The sequence below is a fragment of the Melospiza melodia genome, chromosome 4, assembly GCF_035770615.1.
Source record: "Melospiza melodia melodia isolate bMelMel2 chromosome 4, bMelMel2.pri, whole genome shotgun sequence".
Classification (NCBI taxonomy): Eukaryota; Metazoa; Chordata; class Aves; order Passeriformes; family Passerellidae; genus Melospiza; species Melospiza melodia.
This window is the reverse complement of record NC_086197.1, coordinates 68,916,285-68,939,772: the sequence shown is the minus strand read 5'-3', so window position 1 is coordinate 68,939,772 and position 23,488 is coordinate 68,916,285. Positions and strand designations below refer to the sequence as shown.

General features: G+C 38.4%; 1 protein-coding gene across 1 annotated transcript in view; it reads right to left on the bottom strand.

Moving 5' to 3' along the window:
* PTPRR (protein tyrosine phosphatase receptor type R) overlaps positions 1-23,488 on the bottom strand; it is a 140,810-nt gene that overhangs the window by 64,222 nt on the left and 53,100 nt on the right. Inside the window, exons 3-4 of the mRNA XM_063155055.1 lie at positions 5,693-5,806; positions 2,389-2,544 (exon numbers count right to left, since the gene is read on the bottom strand). Coding sequence (XP_063011125.1) covers positions 2,389-2,544; positions 5,693-5,806 — 270 coding nt within the window. The remainder of the gene's footprint in view (positions 1-2,388; positions 2,545-5,692; positions 5,807-23,488) is intronic.

Genomic DNA, 23,488 nt, shown 5'->3' with positions numbered 1-23,488 from the left:
TTTACACTAAACCTTGGTAAAAAGCAATCTCAGGAGAGGTGTGTCACAGATGGGATGAACTGCCTGTCAAACATATCTTTTTTTGTTTACCATAGAGAGAGAGCCAGAAGGCTTTCAAGCCTTAGGCAGCTCTTACTGAAATACAGCTGAAAAAGGAGACAAATTTCAGCCCTAGCACCTGTGTCTGCCACCCACCTAGAAAGATGAGAGTAATGCTTCCTTTGTGCACAGATACACTGATATTGCACATACAATACTGCTTGTGAAGCATTCATACTTTTGGTAGAAGAGTGTATAATTTTAGCTCATGATTTAATCAGGATTGGTAGCTCAGCAGTACACACACACACAGCATTTTACAATGGGCAAATCATGCATCACAGCTATGTAAGGCTTTGTATAATTATACCTTCCTTCAAAGGTTTGCCTGTTTTGTTTTGGTTTGCTGTTACTTTGTTTGGAGCAATTTGTTCTTAGAGCAAGTTGAGGGAACATAAATGGTTGGCAGCTGACCAAGTAAAGACTGTATGTTGTTTTTTGATGTTCTTTTCTCTGTAGTCTTATATGTGTAAACTATTTATTGAGATCCACAAGGAATATGTAATCAGTGTATTACATATTAGTGTAAAGCTGCATTATTTTTCAGGATCAATGCCTTAGCATTATAATCTGCTATCAATTGAAATATTAAAATACTCCCTTGTGTCTCCAACATTATTAGGAGTTAGAGACTGCACAGCTTTCATTCTAATAATCCTGTTTTAAATGATTACCTATATTTTTTTTCATATAACAGAACACTCTAGATTATTGAAATGTCTCTAACTCAAGATGAGCTTTTGAGTTCAAGGTTTGATTTTTTCCAGCATCTCTTCACAGCTTGATGACATTTCTCCATTCATATATTATTCATATAAGTTCTTGCCCCATGTCTACCTCAAGTGTTATTTGTAGTACTAGGAATAGATAATTGCCTCTATCCAACTGTCAGACTCATGTGCTTCAGATAAAAAGGAAATTCTGACCTAAAGGAAGCTTCACTCAGTTTGTTGATGGGTGATATAAAGACTTGATTTATTTGGAAACCACTGCTTTGCTATGTTTTGTATTAGAACAGCAAAAACTTGGGAATCTGAATTTTGATAGTGGCAGGTTGCTGTAGTAGAACATGAATTGGCCTTGTTTTATATTTCATTTTTTTTTTTTGTAACAAAGACATCTAGATTCTTAGAATACTTAAAGTGAGAGAAACAATTTCCAATCAGTAGAAATACAGGTAGGCATAACAGCCCAATGGCTCAAACAGCAGTGTCTCAAACCCAGCTTTGCATATAAAAAACACCAGGAACTTTTTACCCATGGAGGGAAACACAGCTCATCAGAGTACTTAAATTTTTTTCCCATTTTTTTGGACAAGGACACTTCCTCTGCCAAACTGGGAGTTTCCACTGAAAATCTTCATTCTTGACAACATGATTGAAGGGGTTTGACCCCAAACTGCATTCTGAGGGTCTTTATATGTATGTAAGAGCTTCAGGTAAGACACTCAATAAAACGCAGTGTGATATGGCCATGTTCATGAGCTCACTGGCTTTTTACCCTTAAGGCTTTTACTTTCTTTCATTTTCTGGGCACATTTTAAATAGTTGACCCAGAATCAGATATCCATCTGATAATGTCTCAGACAAGCTGTGGAGATGACAATGTTATCTCTACTTGGAAATGGATTTTTTTTCTTCCAAAAAATGGATGAAGTAATACAAATAATAGCTACAAGTTTTATTTTTACCCTCTTTTTGGAGCACATAAAGAAAATAAATCTCTTGATGATGCTAAAAATAAAAAGAAGCATAGGTGTAATGTACAGATTGAGTTTTTCAAAATCATGTCAGACAAATGTTCCATGGGCAGTAATGGTGACACACAATATCTGCATTCCATTTATCTCTCTATTGAAATTGTTATGTCTTCCTACCCCCATTAATAGACTGGAATTCCTTATGTCTATTTCCTTTAAGACAATTAGTGCATGCTTAGGATCTAGACTCCGATTTCAATGGTAGCTCATCTGTGTGAGGAGGATGCAGATGTTAAAGGGTAAATAGCCTAATAAAGCACTACTAAAGTAATTTAACAGAGAGGGGCTCTGAGCAATCTGGTCTATTGAAAGGTGCAGTCCATGGGAGAGGGGTTGGAACTAGGTGATCTTTAAAATCCTTTTCAAGCCTCACTATTTGAGGATTCTATGATAATTGCCTTACACTAGTGATGCTCTCTAAGCCCATACATTTTCTGCCTCGTGCTTGAGAACCTCAGCTGGAATACTACCAAGGAAGTAAGTGCCTAATCTGTATCAAAATAATACAGGTTAGAAGATTGATAACTAACCTCAGGGGAGACCTCTGTTATTCCAAACTGGGATAAACTCTGATGCAAAATGTTGATATTAAGGGAACGCAGCACTTCTTCAGATGGGAGCGCCTCAGAAATTCCTGGCTTCGTGTTCAGTGGGGACACAAACAGTTCCACACAGTTCTTCTTTCCCTAGGGGAAAAAAATAAAAAGGCAAAATCATAGGAGGGGTCTGGCATTAATCTCTGCTCTCTGTAGATTGCAACTATAATTCCAGAGGCAAAAGCATGGAGTATAAAGGTTGCAACCTGCTCTGTGAGCACAGCATACCTTTTGCCTGTCTGTAAATCTCAGCAGACTATGGAAGAAAATGCAAATCCTATACATGGGCATGAGTGCTTTGTCTCAATCAATATTGACAAGGTAGACTTTTCCTGAGTTTAGTATCATTAAACAATCAATATAACATAGTGGTAGGAGGAGCCATGGGATGGGGTCAATGGCAATGTGCCAGCAGGGATTTTAGCAGACAGTTCATCTGAGCTGAGATGAAATAGGAATGCTTAGCATAATGCTGTGATATTTGGACATTACTTTCTAGTCCCTTCTCAACATATGGCAGACACATACCACAATAAAGTCCTCTTAGTTGACTGCAGCGCAATTTAGTATGGTCCAACAAAATTAAAGGACCAAGGAAGTTTTGTTTGAGGATGTCCACTCCCTTATCTATTAATTCTTGCCCTGGGGTCTTTGATGCAGTCCTGGCAGCCTAAGAGGTTCTATATTAGAAATGTAGAAACAGATGCCCACTCTGTTTCAAGGTAGCAAAAGGAAAGAGACTTTCTCTGTTGTGATAGACTTGAAAAGCATGTGAAACAACTCTGATGTCCAAACAGGATGTGGGAAACCCTATCTCCCCAGGGCTGTGGCCGGTGTAGCTGACAGTGTGGAGCAGATTCCAGATCTGGGGATCCCCCACACATGAGGTAGGCATGGAGCTGTTCCTTACATTGCTGCCTGGACAGGCAAGAACCTCAACAATCTGGTTATTTGATATTCATCATTATGGGATGGGAGAGATCAGTTCAAACAGGGATAATCCTCATTTCCCCTGTCTCCTTCCCATCACATTGAATGAGTATCATTATCTCTGCTGAAGTGAAGAAAAAGCCATCTTTTGCTCTTCTTAAAATACATTTGCATTAAATACTCTTTGCATAAAATATTCCTTGCATTCAAAATAGAGCTGCACAGAAAGGGACTCCTTCAAACATGTTTGCCCTAAATCTGTCCTCTGTGCTCTCACATGTGCTGCTGGTCCATCTGCTCAGTAGCAATGGTAAGGACACTGGCTACCAGTGGGAGCTGAAGAAACTGGTCAGAGCCTGGGGCTGTAGTCAGTCTCTGACATGGGAAGGGGACAGCTGCTGTGTGCAGGTCACAGGCACCAGGCAAGGCTTGGCAGGCATGCAGCATTCCCAGTGTTTTGTGTCCCCTCTGTTTATGAGTTTCTCTATCCCATTAAAGGGACTTTATGGGAGGAGGATGTACTGGAAAGGCTAAGGAGACACTGGAAATAGTGAGTTAATTTTTCCTGGCATCTGTATAACATGTAAGAGGTTAGCAGGCTGTCTGCTCCCTCTGTGCCCATCCACATCCTGGCTTCCAGACTCCTGGTCACTTCTGAGAGCTGCTCACTTGGGACTGAGTCACCTCACCTCACTTCAGTCACCTACCTTTGAAAGCCAGCAGAGAGGGACTGGCATCTCTTAATCCATCCTAATATAATCGGGATGGATCTCAATGCCTCTTCTCCTGCAGTTACCATCCTCTACTGCTTTTACAGGGAGCCTAGATGAGTAGTTTAGAAACAACACACTGAAACAAGGCAAGATGAATTTTGATTTGCTCTGCTTGCTTGCCAGGACTCTGTGTGAGAGGAACTGTCTCATGTTAGAAGGATGAAAAGTGGGAATAATGTCTCCTAAGATGTATTCGTCTTCTTTGTGAATTTCGGCCATGTGTGATTTTTAGAGCAAACAGAGGAAAAGTTTGCTTGCCTTCTTATAGAGCTGAAAAATTGACTCATAGAAGAAATTTTTCAGGTGTTGAAAAGACTAATTAAAAAATAGTGCTTACTGTATTCTGGGCTATATTTATGTGCAAAATGACATTATCTCTTCCCTTAAATGAGAGGAGAAAGAAAAAAGCAGTGGAGCCAGTAGGAAAATAAACAGCATATTTCTTCTGTTTATTTACATAATTTCTAAGAGCATAGTAAGAAAGCTACTACGTGATTCAGTATATTGAAATATACATCTCAGACTCCAAAACATTTCTCATTTAATTGTGTTTTTCTCTGAATATATCTTTAAACTTTTCATTCTGGTCAATGCAGGAGACAAATGAAATTTAGCATCACGTGTCACGAATGAGTGAGATTCCTGAAGAACAGGGAAAGAGCGGCAGTGCATTCCTACTGATCTTTCTTGCTGTATTTCTTGTGAGATCTTTTCTCACAGAGACATTTCTTGAAGAAGTTTTATAATCCTTTTTGATGTATACAATCCTATCAAGCTTTCAAGGCAGAAAATACTTTTATGCTGAACCTGTCAGTTTTCTTCCCTAATATTCAACCTGCATGTAGCATAAAAACCTCTTCTTCCCTCTGCAAAGTGAAGTCTAGCAATACATAGATGATGTTGGATTTTCTTGCTTCATGGTAAAATTTTCATAAAAAGACAACAGTGTTATTAAGTATGCATACCCAAAAACCATACAATGACAGTTGATTTAAAAAATTCCTTTTTGCTGGAAGCAAATTTATCACCATCTTTAGTCAGTAGGAAACCACAGTCTACAAGATAATTTCTGAGGACAGATTATTATAGCAGAATAACAAAGCATGAATATTAATATTGTAGATGACATTTAATTTACTAATGGAAAGTCTGAGGATAAATTGTGAAGATGCCTTTGAAAGGATGAATCACATGTATTCTTTGGGCAATATTCAACCTTCGAGAAACAAAACATGGATAAGGTGTGAACATGAAAAAGAACCACGTTGGAATGAAAACTAAGGGATAAGCAATCTGCTTATGAACAGGACAAAAAAGAGATTTATCTGGCTTAGCTGAGAATGATGTATTTTCAAAGAAGAATTTAAATAATTTTGTAATGGGGATCTATTTTTCTATAGTGCAGTTGAAGAAATGGAATAATAAGTATTTTTCTGTCCCATTTAATTGCACTCTTCCATAGTGACAGGAAAATTAATATAAGAGAATTTAAATAAACAGGTACACTTTAATACACACAGACTTTTGGTACTTACAATGAGTCTGTTGATATGAACTTGCTGAGGTAAGAGTCCTAGTGCTGCTGCCACTCCTTGGCGAAATATCCGAAGCAATGTGATATTCAGCTTGTTTACATCCATTTGCAGTGTCTGGAAAACAAAATCAGTTCAAATGAACTCTTTGTCCAAGACATTTAATTCTCAAGATGACTGATCTCTGAGGCTTTTCACTAATTGTTGTTGGATTTTTTCCCTGTAACAATAATCTGTGTAATCTATGTATATCACAATATATAATAGGTCTAAAGGTACATTTCAGTACCTTAAATGCTATTCCTTAGCAAAGTACCACCTTTGCCCAAGTACACTCAGAATGGGTTCCAGATGGTTTTGGCTTAATTCCTTGGACAAGTCACAGTGTTAAAGACAACAGAATTACTACCTTAGAAATGAAAGTTAAGCATTAAACATCAATGCATCCTTAAAGAATGAGATGTTGAGTTTGCACAATGAAGATTCCTTTGGAATATTGTCTTAGCATGTCTCCCTGAAGGTGAAGAATGAGTCACACATAGTGAAATCATACCATTTTAATTTTGATTAGCAGTTTCTGAGATCAGAAATGAAACATTCTGGATACATTCCCCATGTTTGAATTTCCTAAAGCTTCCTCATCCATGTCACAGGATGAGACAAACTATAGCACTGATGCATTTTCTTTCCCTGTGTTAGAATTTTAGAGAAATTTAGAAGTTTCCTTAAGTTCATATCCTTTTTGTGAAGTCAGAAGAATTTTACCCAAGAAATAATTTAGGCTCAAATCTTCTGTGTCCAAGAAGACCCAGATATCAGGTCTTCACATGATGCCTTATAGACAGTACTTCCCTGTGGTACTTTAGAGTCTGCTTCTTTGTTTTCATATCCCTTTTGCAGACAATATGCAGTGGAGAAGAGAGGAAAGATGGCTGTGTCAGATGGCCACAGGATTCCAATGCTTCTGGCAACTTCTGACTAAGGAAGTTACCAAGTTCTGCCTGAGCCAGTTGACTCAAGATAAAAAAGATTTTTATTTTAAATTTCCTATTTAGAGCCATGGGCCAGCTTCCTGCTCTGGGAAGCAAGCAGGTATTCTTCCTTCCTAACCAGAGCTGCATAAAGAGAATTAAATATCTGCGGGTCAGATATCACACTGGGAATATGGTTATGGTTCAGAAAGAAAGGAAATATTTATCTTAAAGAAAAGCAACATCACACATTTTGACTGTTGTTCTTTATCAGTGTTTATAAGTGCAACATAAAACCATAAAATATTTGCTTTCCTTTTCCACCATTGATTTGATTTTTCTGTCAGTACTGAGTGGTTTTCTTTCTTTTCCTCCCTTTTTCTCATTGTTTTACTGGGATTGTCAGGTCTTGATGCATGAGATTTGCTCTTACCACACAACTGAGCTTTAATTCAGTCGGAAGTATTAAAAGAATCTTCCACTTAAAATACCCTTTCTACCCTGGCATTTTCAAAATGCAAAGTCTTCCTCTCTTTACTTCTTCTTGAATTTGACAGACATCCTCAATGGTTACAAAACTGCGCCAACTTCATCACTGAAATAGAGAGATGTCTTGAGAGGGGACATGTGGAGGTCTAACAGATGTGAGCACTTCTTCTTCTGTACCTCAGACAGACTCATGGAATACCTGACAAGAATTGGTTTGGAGCTTTGAAGCTGTCACTACACTGAGACAGCCTGGACTGGAGGTCTTGAGTAAATGAGAAAGGGAGTTGCTCCTGAAGTAGAAAGGCTGTCATGAGGGCTCCTGGAGATACATTAGGATGGCATAAAGAGTGTCCAAGCTAGTGACCCTGAGTAATGGGGTTAATAATAACTGTTGTTACTGAGAAAAATTAGCAGGCATAAAATCAAAATGCATTCATTTAAACATACTTGATCCAGGTATCATAACACATTATGGAGATATTATTAAATAGTGCGTTAAAATCTCACTTATAAAGACACAGAAATGAAACAGCCAGAAAAATATCTAGTTTCAGAAGAAATAGAAGACCTTAAAGAGCCTATAAAAAGGTAATAAATTCTCACAGATTTAGTATGCTGGGATTGTGGATCATCACAGCCAGGCACAGTAAAATGTGGTGGAAGTCCATTATCTTCAGGAAAGTCACATTTCCGCCTACCAGGTCTGAATTCAGTCCACTGTCTGAATTAACAAGTACTCATTCATGGCTGCAGTATGTGTGTGTCTGTAACAGCTACATTGTCCTCTGTGGTCCTGGGGGAAGCCTGAAGACCCCAGCTCTCTGTCAGTCTGGCATCAGCCTACTTAAAAATCTCACCTGGCCTTGCACACAGAGATTACAGCACCCTCTTAGAAAACTTCCTTAGAAATTTGCCCTTATGCCTTATCTCAGATTGCATCTTCTGCAGCTATAAAGATTTGTTATAAAGATTTTCTTCTTTTTTTTTTTTTTTTGACTTTTCATCCCAAAAAAGCTCAAAAATATCTAAAGAAGAAGCATCTCATATTGATTATAAGAACCTTGCTTTGCTGTTCACTGAAGGGATCTGCTTCTCCTTTTCTGCTGTCAGTGTGAATCTTAGCTCCTTGGCAATTATAGCAAAAAATTAAGTAAGAGAATTACAGGTCACCTTTTTCTACTTCAGACAGCACAAAGGAGTGCATTTGACTCTTCCCGTCAAAAGGAAAGCAAGCAATCCAGAATCTGTCACTTTAGGAATGGAATTTCTACCTCAATCAGTGAAAGGTAATTTACATAAATGCTTGATGGAATCCCAAGAGCACCTACTTTAGAGTGAGGAGAACATCACAAATGTGCTCTGTGCCCTCTATTATCCCTTTTTTGGTACTGTATTCATAAAAGCATAAAGCGGCACTGGACTAGATTGGAGATGTATCAATTCATTACACTGTTGCGAACTCTGGGTGCTTACAGCAAGTGACAGGAACAGGGCAAGATTAAAGTCTTTTCCCAAGTTCCTTCTGACAAGATCACAGCTAATTCATGTCTATTCAGCACAGGCATCAGGTCTCCTCAATAAAAAAACGTTACCAGACTGGTCTGGGATGAAGGCAACACTTGGGGGCATTATATTCTTGGCTCTAGCATGTGCCTCCTGGAGGTGACTGAAATTTAAGTCTGACCTGAAGGTATAAAATTGCCTTTCTGCAAATTCTTAAGTACAACAATTTTTTGTTACAAAAACTTAGTAAGAGAAAAAAAAAAAGAAAAAAGAAAGAATATAGAAGAGAGAAAGGAAATGCTACTATCAGAAAATTTTCAAAACGTTATTAATATTTAAATATTTTAATATTATTGTGCCATTCTGATGGCATGCCTAGATACTGTTTTCACTATAGTCCACAAAGGTAAGAGATTAGGACAGGAAACTGCTAATGGATGAAGTACAAATGCAATAATACCTGTACTCAGACAAACAATACGACATGTCATTACTAAGAGAATCACTTGTACAATGGAAACCTGACAAGCCATTTACAGGTTATAATTACAAAAATTAAATCCATGAGTACTAATACCACCAGCAAAAAAAAGTGAAATTAACCTCTGTAAAGTAATCCATCTAAATAAATAAAACAAAGCATTAACATAGATACACAAGCTATGTCTTACTGTGTTCCTCTAGCTGCTCCTTTTGCTTTGGAAAAGAAAGGGCTGAAACATCCCAGTAAGACAGCACAAATCCTTTACCTTTGCTCATCTGCAGTGTTTATCCTGGACTGCAACCACCTCCCCAAGGAGGTTATGATTTGGAATCAGCTGCCTCTGTTGGCAATAGCGACTTGTTGAGCCCAGAGGCGAACCCCCTGGATGGCTCATTTTCCTGAGCAATTACCCACCTGGATATTGCAACTGTGGCGACGGTTTCTAGGTTCCTCTGATCCGAGGAAAAAGGTAGCTTGAACTGAAGGATTTTCTGCTTGTAGTGGAAAACTTGGGAAGACAGAGTTCCAGAAAGGGAAACTCAGCACAGAAGCCCACCAAAGATCATTCACAACTGACATCCTACGGGGGCTTTTTAATAAAAATCTTCATGTTAAAGAGACAAAGAAAATCTCTAACATGAAAGGCAATGTGTGACACAGAGTATGAAATAATACTTTTAGGATATTACAATAAATCTTAATTTGCCAGGTCATGTTCTGCTGCTGAAGAAAAATTCAGAGAAGAACCACCTCCTTACATTTTCCTTGTCATCAATAATATCCTTTCTGCAATGAGCTTCAAACATACAATTCCATTTCTTTGCATTGTTGCTACCCCCAAAACTCCTTCTGGTCCTACCACCACAAATGTTTTCTCAAACCTCCAGCTAAACTGATTATACAGAACAAAAATAATCAAAGATAAAGAAGATTAAAGGTGAAAGTATACATCTTAACAACACTTTTATGAAAAAAGATGAAAACTAAATCAACAAATTATACATGCTAGGAATTTTACATACTTAAGGGCCACTGGGTAGTGAGTTCTATTTTGTGCTAAAACAAAAATAAAAATAAACACTCTCATTTAGTTAAGCCAAACAAGTGAGAGAGCTCAGAGAAGAGTTTTCTTATCTGCCCGTGCTCCAGTTATTTATATATGGTTTTAAAAATTCAACAAAAATGCTATAAAATGGGAGGGTTTTATGCACTAAAGCAAATATTGCACTATGGCCAACCTGTGGGTCCCTCTATCTGAGCACCCTAATCTGCTGCCTGCACAGTTCATCAGTGCCACAGTGTTTCACCCTGTCACCCTCATCAGCTATACAACCAAAATAAGGATGTATTTATCAGGAGGCAAGCTGAAAGTGTTGCAGATTTATTTCTACAGCTTTGGTGCAGGACTACAACAAATATATCAAAAACCTGTGAAAATACCTGTATTTTCTTTCTTTTTCTCCCCCTAAACACATTAGATTTTCCTTCCTGTCACTGTTCAATATTTTAAATTGCAGCTGCACTGGGCATCAGGTGAGGCCCTTTCGCTGGCTCAGGTGCCTGATACACACTCACAGAAGATTTTGGCTTTCTAAAATTCTGTGAGTCATGTGTCACAGCAACTTTAGTGTCTCAGGTAGTCCATGAATCACCTGGAAGCCAGTACATCCCTAGCCAGAATTATGCAACTACAACAATGCATTCTGCCAAGTGCCACTCCAAAGGAACTTTGCCCTAAGCCAAACTGGTATCTGAGATGCATTTACTCCTCTCCCATTTGCCTCTCCCACTGCCATATGATCTTCTGCAAGAGGAAAGACCCACCCTTTTATGAGGTCTACATTAAACTTTGAATTATGCCTGTAAACGAAGATAAAATTCTCATGAGTATAAAATCAATTATTCTTAGTGATTAATTAAAGTAGCTTCATATTTCTCTGTATCAGCAGTTGTCTGCAGTGACCTACTCAAACTTTCATACATAATATATTTCTGCTAAAACACCATATGACTAGAAAAATCAATCTTGGGACATTTAAATACTTCCAATGTCAGGGAAAAATTACTGCATAAAGTACAGTGAAAATCACCAGGAATAGTAGAAAAATTACAGGCATACACTTGAGTTTATAAGAATCAGTGAAAAGCAATGAGAAATATTCTTGACCTGGAACATGCTTCTGTTTAAGTCATCCATTTTCTATTGAGGAAACACTGAGGCTGCAGAATATTCAAATCTGCCAAACAATCCCAAAAATCATATGTAGACTGCAAAAATATACATGCTTGTCCAAATAGTATTTGGGTGATATGAAAACAGAGCTCTGAGTTGGTTCTGTATAAGTATTAGGAAGGACATGATAGGAATAGGTTACTTTGATTGCTTCAAGTCCTGACTAGTTCAGGGAAGTTTAGCATATTTTTCAAGCACACTTTTCAAGATGTGACAATGTAAAATTTCACTTGTATTTTTGCTAGGAAAAAAAACCAACCCACATCTCTTATGAAAAATCTTTGTTTAAAGTAAGCACACTGTTTTCTGGAATTATGCATTTCTCATATAGTATTAAATAGCAATTTTGGCTCTTGATCAAATTTTCATGAAAGCATATACATTTAAATATTTATGCATGTTATGAGCTCTATGGAATAAGACAGAAGTAACACTGATGAGAAATATAGGGTTAATCCAATTAGTCCAGATAGCTGTATGGTCTCCCCTCAAAGTGATTTTCAAGTGAATGTTAATTAAAATATGAGAAAGTGAAAATGTATGGATCAAAGCAGTCTTTTCCACACTGCAATTAATCCGCAGACTCTACTCCAGGAAGTTGCAGAGGCCAAAGACTGAATATGAGGTAGGAATAGGGCTGAATGCTTATATGGACATTGAAAGTCACAAATGTCCCTGGAAACTGTACAGAAGGCATACTATGAGCTTTGTCATACAGTTGGCTATCATACTCTGACTGTCAGAAACTAAGATGAACCCTAGTGCTACAGCAGAAGAAATTCTCAGACTGCTGTTGTGAGGTTTGAGTGCTGCCCACCATCCTGGGTTAGAAACTGGGTTCCATTCTAGTCCTGTTTGCACAGGTAGGTACCAGCTGAAGATGATCCTAGAGACTGCTGCATCACACAGGCTGAAGACACCAAACCAGCTGTTGAGGTGATGCCAGGGCACTCCACTGGCATTCACTGCTCAGACTGGCAAAGCTTTCCTGGAGGTGGGTGCGTGATATGACTAAACTGGTTTTCTCAGCTGTGTGACAGATTTACATTTCTTTTTCCAGAGAGAAGAACTAATTTCTCAAATGAGATCAGCTGATTTGGGGCTGATTTGTTCAATTCTGTAGGAAGCATCAACATAAGAGTGAGAAATGTTCCATCTGTGAGGTCTGGCTCTTGGCCACAATTCCCTCAATTCCCTCACTGAGCTTACTTGCACTTGGGCAGTGAGTCAGTCAGCTATAGGAAGACTTTATGACCTTCATTGATGATTGAAGTGTACAAGAATGAAATTCAGCCCACTAAGGATAAGGTTTGTGTCTTCAAGAGGTTTGATTTCTATCAGTCCTATGTTTTGCATTAACCTCTGGGCTTGCAGTCTCTAAGAAAAGATAAGAGCCAGCTCTTACAGTGTGGTGTCACAAGGTAATGTGGATTGACTGATCTCATCTAATGAGAAGACACAGAATAGTTTTCTTTATTCCAAAGGAAACCTCAAAAGGTATATTATCTCATTCTCCTGGCTTGTGAGTTGTGTGGGTCATTCCTGTACCACAATGTGAGGTAGTTAGTGGGGCGAGTCTGAAACCATGTGTCACACTGTCCTCACAATGCTCATTGTACTCAGTTCCCTTTACCTCCTTCCTGTGGTGTCATTAATGCATCAATCATTAACCACATAGTTGGAAGTCAGAAGGTATGTGCAAGGTTCCAAACACTGAGTGCACTGCAGATTTTGAGAAACTGCTGTTCCACGGGCCCTACAACTCAGCAGAGGAATAACCTTATTCAAAGCCCAGTAAAGTTAATAGCACATGTTTTGAGTACGAGTGTTGCAGAATCCCATATCCTAAATGCCCAGAGGATGCATGCCTGTCATTGTTGAGGGGCTGTAGGAGAGGAGAAGGAAAAGTTATCTGCTGTCTGTGGGACACCAGTTTGATGCAGCCTCACCATTAAATAATACCAATACCAGCAGGTCTCTGTACTGCGGGAGCCTTTGGGAAGGGGAAGGGACAGGAGCAGGAGGCTGCAGTAGTTCTCTTGTTCTTCATGGCTATTTTTAAAAGTTTGACAACTGTTTTAAAAAATATTAAACTGGGAGTGCTTGCAGTTACTGCCAGTTGATTACTAGTAGGGATGAGAGGCTGAAATGTTGCTATGCCTCTGGCCTTAGCAAGTCTGCCTCAGTTGTACTGCTTCAGTTCTATGCCTATAAATGGCAATAAGAGAATTTGACTCTTCTCAGGACTTCTTCTGTTTGAAAAAGATGGAGGTCAGATATGTAGAATACAACTTTTCAGCTTCTTTCACAGACAATTTTAATGTTGCCCCCAAAAATTACTTTCTGTCTTTTTTTTAATTAGGATCTGCATACCTTCAAGGACTGGGATTTTCTTAATCACAAAATATTTTAGTTTTCTTAAAATAACAGTTGAAGTTCATTTCAAAGCTCTGATAGTTTTCTAGACTTTTCCCTGCATCCATCCACCTCTCCCTGCCCTCCTCCCTTATGGCAGACAGTTGCAAAGGACAAGATGATGGAAAAGCACAAGACAATTCAGGGATTTGGAAACACAAAAGAGCTGGGAGAGCTCAGCTGAACACTATTTCAATCTTTTTGTTCTTTGAGAGGCATGTATAATGAGCTCCATAAAATTGTCCTATCTGTCCTTATTCAATATTGGCAAAAAATTTATTCCCTGCATTGCAAAAGAAATTCATGGTGCTATTATGTACAGTACAACTTTTATGCACAGCGTTATTGTACCAGTCACATCCTATTTCATCATCACAAAGCCAGCTGTAATCCTCAGAGCAAACAGATCCTTTTGAGTCTGTTCAGCACAGCACTTTAGAATATGTTTAGTTTTTCTGACAATTATTAAACTTCTAGGTAAAGCCAGTGTAAAGTCCTAATTGCCAGAAACCCAGTATTGTTTCTTCTTGCTCTTTTTGTAAAACCCTCATTTCAGCTATTAATTCTGTCCAATTATTAAATCTCTGGGTAGAGCCAGGGTAAAGTTCTAAATGCCAGAAAGCCAGTATTGTTTCTTCTTGCTCTTTTTGTAAAGCCATAATTTCAGTTATTTTTTTACTAAAGGATTTCTAGTTACTGAAGTTTGAATTCCCATTACAACTTTGTATAATGATCCTTAACACAAAAGGCAAACAAAATGCCTTCTAAAAAAATAGCAGACATAAAACTCCACCCCAAAACCATCCTTTATATCTTCAGATTTTAAATTTCATTTGTAGCAGGCATGGATATAAACCCATATATAAGCTTACAAACTAATGAAGAACAAAAGTGGAAACATAAACAGCAACTTTCACATGTTTCAGGAACTGATGTGGCCAAAAGACTCCCACTGACTTGTTCATAATTTTTCTCTCTGCTTTGAAAATCAAAGTAAGATTTCAGTACTGCTGACATCCTATCTTTCTCATGCATTTATTTTCAGAGACAATTTTCATTGCTAGTTTCAGATGAACAAAATCTACCTGAACTCAGACACAATGGGAATATTATAAAAAGAGGCAAATGCTTTCCCTTTTTCTCTCATAATCATCTCTCTGCAGCTCCTGGGCACAGGAAGAGGAAAATTCGAAATACATCTGGAAGAAAAAAACCAAAAGAGTCTCAAAATTCATTTGACTCAACTGGAATCGAGGTATTTACATAATGGCTGTTCTTGTGAGATTCCTGAATAAATTTCATGTACCAGGGCAGTCTGGATTAATGGTCCAGCACAGCCAAGACTTTGGAAGTAATAAGTGATTCCTGAGCCTTCAACTCTTGAGAAAGCAGAATCCCATTTTCAGGAAACAAATATCCAGTAACAAGGGCTGTTTAGCATGATGCAATTCATTGGTATGTTTTGGATCCTTATCAGCTTTCAGCCTTTTAGCTCAAAGAAGTCTGTTTACAGACATTATCATCACCATAATCACAAATTATTGAAACGAAGCTTGTATTACTGATTTTACCCCTCCTACTTTAGCACTCCAAACCAACACGAACCAAGGACAGACAATACAAGACAACCGTGTAATTCTGGACTTAAGTTCCTTTTACCATTTTGCACTTTAAAGAAAGTTAAGCAAAATGAAGCAAAACCCTTGGAGGCCTGCTATTTTCTCTTAGATAAAAAACTGAATTACTTTGGGTTTTATTCAGTCATGGAATCACATGACTGATGCAATCAGAGGACTGAACATGTCCCTTTGTCCCAAGTTTTAGAAAAACTGTCATTTTAAGTTCAGAAACAAGAAAGCTGATGAAAAGACAGTCTCATGATTTTGGCAACTATCTCAGGAACTTTGACCTGATGCTAATACTGAATGTATTTCAGAAGCTTTTAGGCAAAAATTTGCTTTCCCATGATCAGCTGAGCAGACTAGATTTTCCTCTTCTGTCTAGAACTAAAGAGAGGAGGGTGAAGGGAAAACATTAACACCAAATTTTCAAAGATTTAAGGAGAGTTTTACCTCAACAGTTCCTATTAATGTTAATAACAATATTGTATTTTTGACTAGCAGGTTTCTGGCTTTGATAATGCTATGCACACACTGTGACCCAAATGTCCTAATACAGGACAAGATTTCTGACTTAACTATTAGAGAAAAAAGTTTTCTAAAATGGCTTTCAGGCTAATTTGGGGGACTTTTTCTTTAGAGGGGACTCCACTTGTGAGGTCAAAATGAAGAAATGAGGTCAAATATGAAGAAGCTGTGCTGCCCTGTACTATTGGATGTTACATTTCTAAAATGACAGGGAGATAGGGCCTAATTCACAGATCTTTAATCTCTCTCCTTTATATTCAGATCAGAAGACCATTCTGTGTTCATTTTTTTTAAACAGGCAACACATCTGTCAAAGCCAAGCTCAGATGTTTAGAATGAGAAAAATGCATTTTCTCCTTTTATTCCTAGAATTGATCACCCTTAAAAGAGAGTATTGAAAAGTATTTGCATATAGTCCTCTCATTCTCACACATACACAAAAGCAAAACAATTTGTAATTCTTTCAGTGAGAAATAGCAGTTACAAATTTGGAGGTCCCCTTCCCTTCCCTTCCCTTCCCTTCCCTTCCCTTCCCTTCCCTTCCCTTCCCTTCCCTTCCCTTCCCTTCCCTTCCCTTCCCTTCCCTTCCCTTCCCTTCCCTTCCCTTCCCTTCCCTTCCCTTCCCTTCCCTTCCCTTCCCTTCCCTTCCCTTCCCTGCCTATCCTATCCTATCCTATCCTATCCTATCCTATCCTATCCTATCCTATCCTATCCTATCCTATCCTATCCTATCCTATCCTATCCTATCCTATCCTATCCTATCCTATCCTATCCTATCCTATCCATCTTCTTTAAACATACTAGAAGCAATCTCCCAGATTCCCCCAAGTGATCACAACCAATGCCATCTGTGTTTGAGAGGTTCTGCTCCCCTGTATGAATGCCACAAGTGCACCTTGGTGTACACTTCCTACCTCTTTCCTGCACTCTGGAAACCCAGGAGATTCCCAATGGTTTTGTGGCTGCTGTTCCATGTAGGCAGGAAGAGATGCCTGGGAACAAACACGCAACTTCTCAGATACTGAGTGGATGGCTCTGATCCAGTGCAGTATCTGTTTTCTACCTGTCATCTCAAAACAAAAGTCTGGCAAATGATGGCAAGAGGACTTCTGTACTTCATTAAAAAACCCAACAAAAGGACATCTACCTTAGATCCAAGGAAAGAGACAACAACAGCATCTATGCTGTTGTCTAATAAAAGGCTTCTATCTCAGTTGGTATACAGATAAAATTTATGGCCTAACCTACTAGGGAGCTGTGTTACTTCAACAAGTCCAGAAGTTAATTGGAAAAATAAAATTAAACCAAAAGCTACAAAGCTTCAGGAAAAGTGGAAGAGCATTACTTAAATTTGTATATTCATGTTACCCTTTTTTCACAGTATCATGCAGATAAAGACAGGAATTTAATTGGAGACTATGGTTATTGTTGTCTATGTTTTATACATAATGTCCAACTGATCTTTAGCTTGTTTTGAAAAAATACCTCAATGATTTATCCTTTAAAGATCTTGTTGCCATTTGCTACGATAAGACCATTTTGCAAATGGTCTGAATCAGCAAAGGTTTCTGGGAAAAAAATCCACTGATAATTTCTGGGAAAATTATCCCACGGAAACTCATGACTTCCAGAGACACTGGCTGCACACAGCAGAACACAGATGTGCCAGGTCTGCACAGCTTCTGGTCAGTGCACAGGAGCAAACTCAATGGATCCAATCCATGTTGGATTAAACATGCACTGCATTTTCAAAGATGTAGATGTGAATTTCCTGGAGAGCTTTAAAGAGCTTTATTTCCTGCACTATCCTCACTTCCCACTTCCCTGCTGTATTTTATCTTCTCCTCACACCATGCTGGCAAATCATGTATTTTGGACAGTTTATGTGTTCCATCTTTTACTCCTCCAAAAGACAGAGATATCACAGTGTTGTGCAGCAGTCTAAATGTATATATTACATCCATTCATCCCCTCTCTTGTCAGCCCTGCACAGCAGAGCCCTTATCATACAGCTCAATATGAGGCTGCAGTCCCACTTCACCACCCAACAGGATGGCAAGACAGAGTACCAGAGGTGTACGTACAGCAATGGGATCAGCACCATCTCTTCCATGATTTTACTATCATGGATTTGCATACAGCAAATTGCCCTATATCCAGAAACCACCATTACACTAAAAAGCAGCAGGGTATCACGTTACCTCAATGAAAAATGGGGTAGGTTACTGCAAATGGAGTTTTGGATTGCCAACGCCATTAGGGTTGGCAGGGCTCATCCTCAGCCTGCCAACTAATCCCTTTCGCCTTTTCTTTGAGTTACAACTAAAACAAACAAACCTGCCTTACCAGCCTCATCATTATATTGTGTCTGTAGTAGTGGAGGAATGTTCATTTCACTACCCAAAACAATGTTGAACAAAAATAACGGACCATTAAAGGAATTAGCTCCATAACTCCACTTTGTTCATTCACTGGGATGAACAAAAAACCAAAGATTAACTAAATGGCTATTCAGCTTCTCATTTCTACAATCTTTTCCCCATTAAATATAAAATTCCCAGAAAAACTTACAGAAATTGCCTGATTAAATGTGTGAAGGGGAAAGAGTAGGACCTGTGTTCAGCAAGAGCACACTTAGCCCCATGAGGACTGATGAAACTCCTGCTGAATTCCTTGGAATGTATTTCTTCTGAGGTATTTTGGACAGCTGCTACACTGGCATAACCAACAACATGGGTTTCTAATAGACAGAATTGTTATTATTTGTAGAATCATCTCTTGGTCATCCATATGGTGATCTTATTTCTTGGGTTGGGTCTTTTATGTCAGGCAGGTACAACATGGTCCAAGATGCTGCTGTCTCATCTGTTAAAGGCAGAGTTGCTTCTATTTTTTCTAAACAATTTCAACAGCACCATGAAGGTTTATGTCATGCTGGGTGACAGAGGGAGCAAGAATACAGAAACAAGGAAAACTTTAGCAAAAAACATTAATTCTCAGTTTACATTTGTAGTTCTTTTCATGTGGACATATACTTACTTTCAAGGTTCTACTAACGGGACTACAAATATTCATGAGGTCTGAATAACCAAAAGTACACCAAGGCCAAGTGCTGTCTATCTTAGAAACATGAAAAAGTGTGTCATGTCAATGCTGTAATTAGATTTGGCCACCCAACACTGAATTCTGGCCAACATGCCTCACTATCTCTTTTTCTGGATTTTTGGAGATATTCTTTATATTTTATGTCAGAAAATCTTAGTGTTCTAACCTAACAAAGTTTAGGTTATCTAAGTTCTTTTTATGTAATACCTCCTGAATTCATTGAGTCATAGAATAGCTTGAATTGGAAGGGATCACAGAATTAATCAATACAGAATCAACCCCCTGCCATAGGCAGGGACACTTCCCCCTAGGCTGCTCAGAGTCTCATCCAACCTCTCCTTCAACATTTGCAACCTGTTCCTGGGCAACCTGCTCCTGTGCCACTGAAGCCCTAAAGCAGATAGCCTTCCAGAAGTAATGGGTTAAAACATGGAATGAGAGGCATGTAAAGAAGGGCCTAGCACTAGAACACACGGAGAAAGCACAGCACTAGGAAAACAGAGCAACAAATTAGATAAGAGGTGGAGCATCATGACAGGGGAAGAGATAGGTATAGGAGAAACTAATGGGCTAAGCAGGTGTAGAGCCAGCAATGTCGAAACGATCCTAAGGGTTTTGCCAAGCCACGAGATCTAAGCCAAATACACCGGGAATTGACCAAATTAGGAAAGGAGTTCAAAAGTTTAAAGAGGAAGACTCATCGGAAAGACCCCGTCTATGATGAAGGCAACAGGAACGACCACCTGAAAATTCCCCAAAAGAGATGTCTCCACCTACGCTCCGCCCACGCTCCGCCTACACCACGCCCCATATGAATATGCATGATTATGTATCTGATCTGATGTAATCCTATACCCAAAATTGTATATAAGGCTTGCTTTTGCTATGTGAACTCAGAAATCCATTTTGTGATTTCTCCGACGCGTCGCTAATAAAAATACCTCCTGCTTAATTGACTTAAGCTGAGTCTGATTAGGCAGTCACTCTGCCTGTTTGGGGCAAAATTCGGCATCACCACACAGAAAAGAGGTTTTATTTTGGCATCGAATTTAAAGCTCCTCTCTTTCAGCTTGAAGCCATTCCCCCTTATCCTTTCACTACATGGCCTTGTAGAAAAAGTTTCTCTCCATCCTTTTTGTGGGCTTCCTTCAGGTCCTGGAAGGTCACCCCAAAATCTTCTCTTTTTCAGGCTGAACAATCCCAATTCTCAATCCCAGCCTTCCCTCATAGGAGAGGTGCTTCATCCCTCTGATCAATTTGGTGGCTCTCTATGCTAGACTCACTCCAACAGATTGGTGTCCTTCCTGTGTTGGGAACTCCAAAGCTGTTATTTTGTACTTTGCCACGTGTGCTACTTTCTGTCTGCAGCATGTATTGTATAAAGATTCTTCTGTTTTATTAAGAACTACTTTTACAGTTAATTGACATAATAATATATTATATAGCTAATATACAAAACACAAGACAAGCATTTAAATTATTTGCATAACCTGAATGAGATGGGAACTTCATCATGTCAGTTGAATAGTGTTTTTTTACCGAATATAATATGAAAACATATTTATGATTCATGAGTCTTTTAAAATTAGACTGTAATTAGAGATTCTAAGCTCTAACTTTGCATCTAACAGTGAAGCTTTAAAATTTTATTTAAATTCTGTATTCTGTTTTTTCTCTGTCTTCTGCACTAGCAATTCATATAGAGATTATATAGATCACAGACCAGCTCACAAATGAGAAAAAATACATTTCCAAAATATTTTTCCAAACTCAATGAATAAATAAATATTAGAATCCATATACATATATATATATATAGAGTCAGAGTCCAAATACATTTAACCTTTAACTTGAACAGCCATTCTGCCATTTATGTAAGTAAAAATGTCAAATCTTCATTCAGTGACTCAAACCTTTTAATTTTAATATTTTTAAGATGTTTTAGTAAAAGAAAGTAGAATTGACAGCTACATGGAAAAACCAACAATTTTTGTTATTTAAAGACATTTTTCACATATCTTTCATGCAAGAAAGAAGCTGCTAGCTGACAGCTTATGTCCTTAAGGAAGATGAATCTTTCTATATATGAGACTTTTAAGGTCATATCCTTAAGATATTTATGCACACCTGTGTACTCAAACTTCAAGTACAATTAAACACAAGTAGAGCTTTAATTGTTAGTAGAGGATGTAGCTGTTTAGACTGAAGAAGTATTACACCTGGTAGTAAAGAGAAGCTGCAGTGCCATTCTTGGTCCAAAGATGAAATAAAGGTATGTGATGAGAGCTGGTACTAACACGCAATAACAGATGGCCTTAGAAACTTGGAAAAGCAGGAAGAGAATTGGGAATACAGACTTAATGTTATCAATCAGTTTGCATCCCCCATGGGAATTTTACACTCAAACATTCGAATTCCATTAGGTAAACTTGATGAAAGGCATAATTTCAGAGTGATATTGTACTTCTGTAGCGCCTTTAATTTGGGTTTTTTTGGACATGAACTACAAAAGGTTGTAAATCAGTGTTTCCTAAAGAGCCTTATGATGAATATGACCTTAAGCTGGGGCTGCACATCTATCTGCAGTGCAAACCCACTTGCAGGCTGCTTGGAACTCCGACAACAGTGACCATGGCAGTGGCAGTGCTACTCCAGCCTAAGGCTCTTGTCTTACATACTCTACAGATCTGGAAAAGGCAGTCTGCCCATGACAGCTCCACCTTGTAAGAGGTTCTGCTGAGTATGGCCACAAATGAAAGAAAAAAAATGCCTTTAGGAGAAACAGAGAAATACTTTGTGAGCTACAGTCTGGCCCTCCAGGAAGCCTGTTGCCCTCCTTTCAAATCCTGACATCTAGACATTCCTCATTCATGAAAACCCAAAGTGCTTCCTCGTGCAGAAAACTGTGAAGTTTGTGAAAAGACTAGAAACAGAATAATAGAAATTATGCTGCTGCAAAGAAGGATAATTCTTATTGCTTTAGATAACCATGTAAATACTGTATAAATACATGATGTCCTGTAAAGCCTATATAAAAAAAAGAAAGCAACATGAACGGTTGGCAATGCCTAAAGGAAGAAAAACTATCAAGGAGTATCTAGGGCCAAACAGGGATAAACATTGAGATGGCAAAATTTTCATACTTAGAGAGAAAAGAAAGAAAGAGATTCTAAGTACCATCTGAGGGATAAGAAATTATGGGTGATAGTAATTTGATGTATGTATTCTACTCCAGAAGTAATCATACTGGATATTGGAAGACCAAATAGAAGGGTAAACCTGAAAATATGCTGGAACAGATGATCTCTTTCAGAAAACTGTTTGTAGCAAAAAAATGCCAGTCAACATGTTTATTAGATGTCCATTGAGTCACACAAAGTCATACAGAAATGTGATGATAATGCAGAAGCTTGGAGATAACTCAGAATCAGGGATCAGGGGGTAATTAGGTAGGTCAGACACATGGGGTAATGCAGGGGAAGTTCACCTGAACATCATGTACTCAGTATGACTAAGCTCATGATAATAAAAATTTTGGGACAACATATGTAGTTAACCTTCAAAGAAATGTATTTTTAAAAGGAGTGATTCATGAAGTGAGTCAGGGTTCATATCCAATAAACAAACAAACAGATACTCCAGGAAAGCATGGAGGGGTTATATGAATACAATCCCTATTTAACCTCTGAACTGACTGAATGGTGTACAGCCACATCAGGGAGGTGGTAAAATTCATTTATTGCATCTTTTATCTTGGTAATCCACAGAAAGAATTACATGCATGCTGTCATTTTCTACCACTTTTCAATTCATTAATATCTTGCTCATGGTGGTGATCAGGAGCAGGACCATGACCATGACTGCACACATTCACAGCACACAGCTTCTATGGGATGTAATGATTTTGTAATTCTCCAGCTGCTTCCAGTTCTGTAAACAGTTATTGACTTTGTTTCTACTAATGAGCTGAGACTTACCCAGTGACACAAAACACCTGAGGGGCAACCTGCACAGACTGCAATTAACTCTTGGTTCCTGTTTCTGTTATTTAATTAGTAACATCAATTTTGAACACCACACATACTGATCTCAGAACATACAGGCAATTACCAACAGCCATTAAACCCTATTTTCTAAATTACATGCCAAGGATAAATGATTTCAAAATATAAAAATAATGTAACCAAAACATTTTTTATGCTGTGTCTCTGCTAGATAAGCTTAATAGCTCCTCACATTACATGATTATTCCTACTTCTGTCTAGTATCAATAGACCCAGGATACAATGATATAATAAAAATTGTTCTGCTCTGCAGAAGTCTCAGAATGTGTTTTCCTAGAGAACAATGTAAAGATGCAGAGTGTGCTAAGACGTGAGTTCAGCCCTGGAGTATCTTTTGCTACTGTACACAGATGTACACTGAAGAGGCTGAAGTGCACAGTGGCTGCTC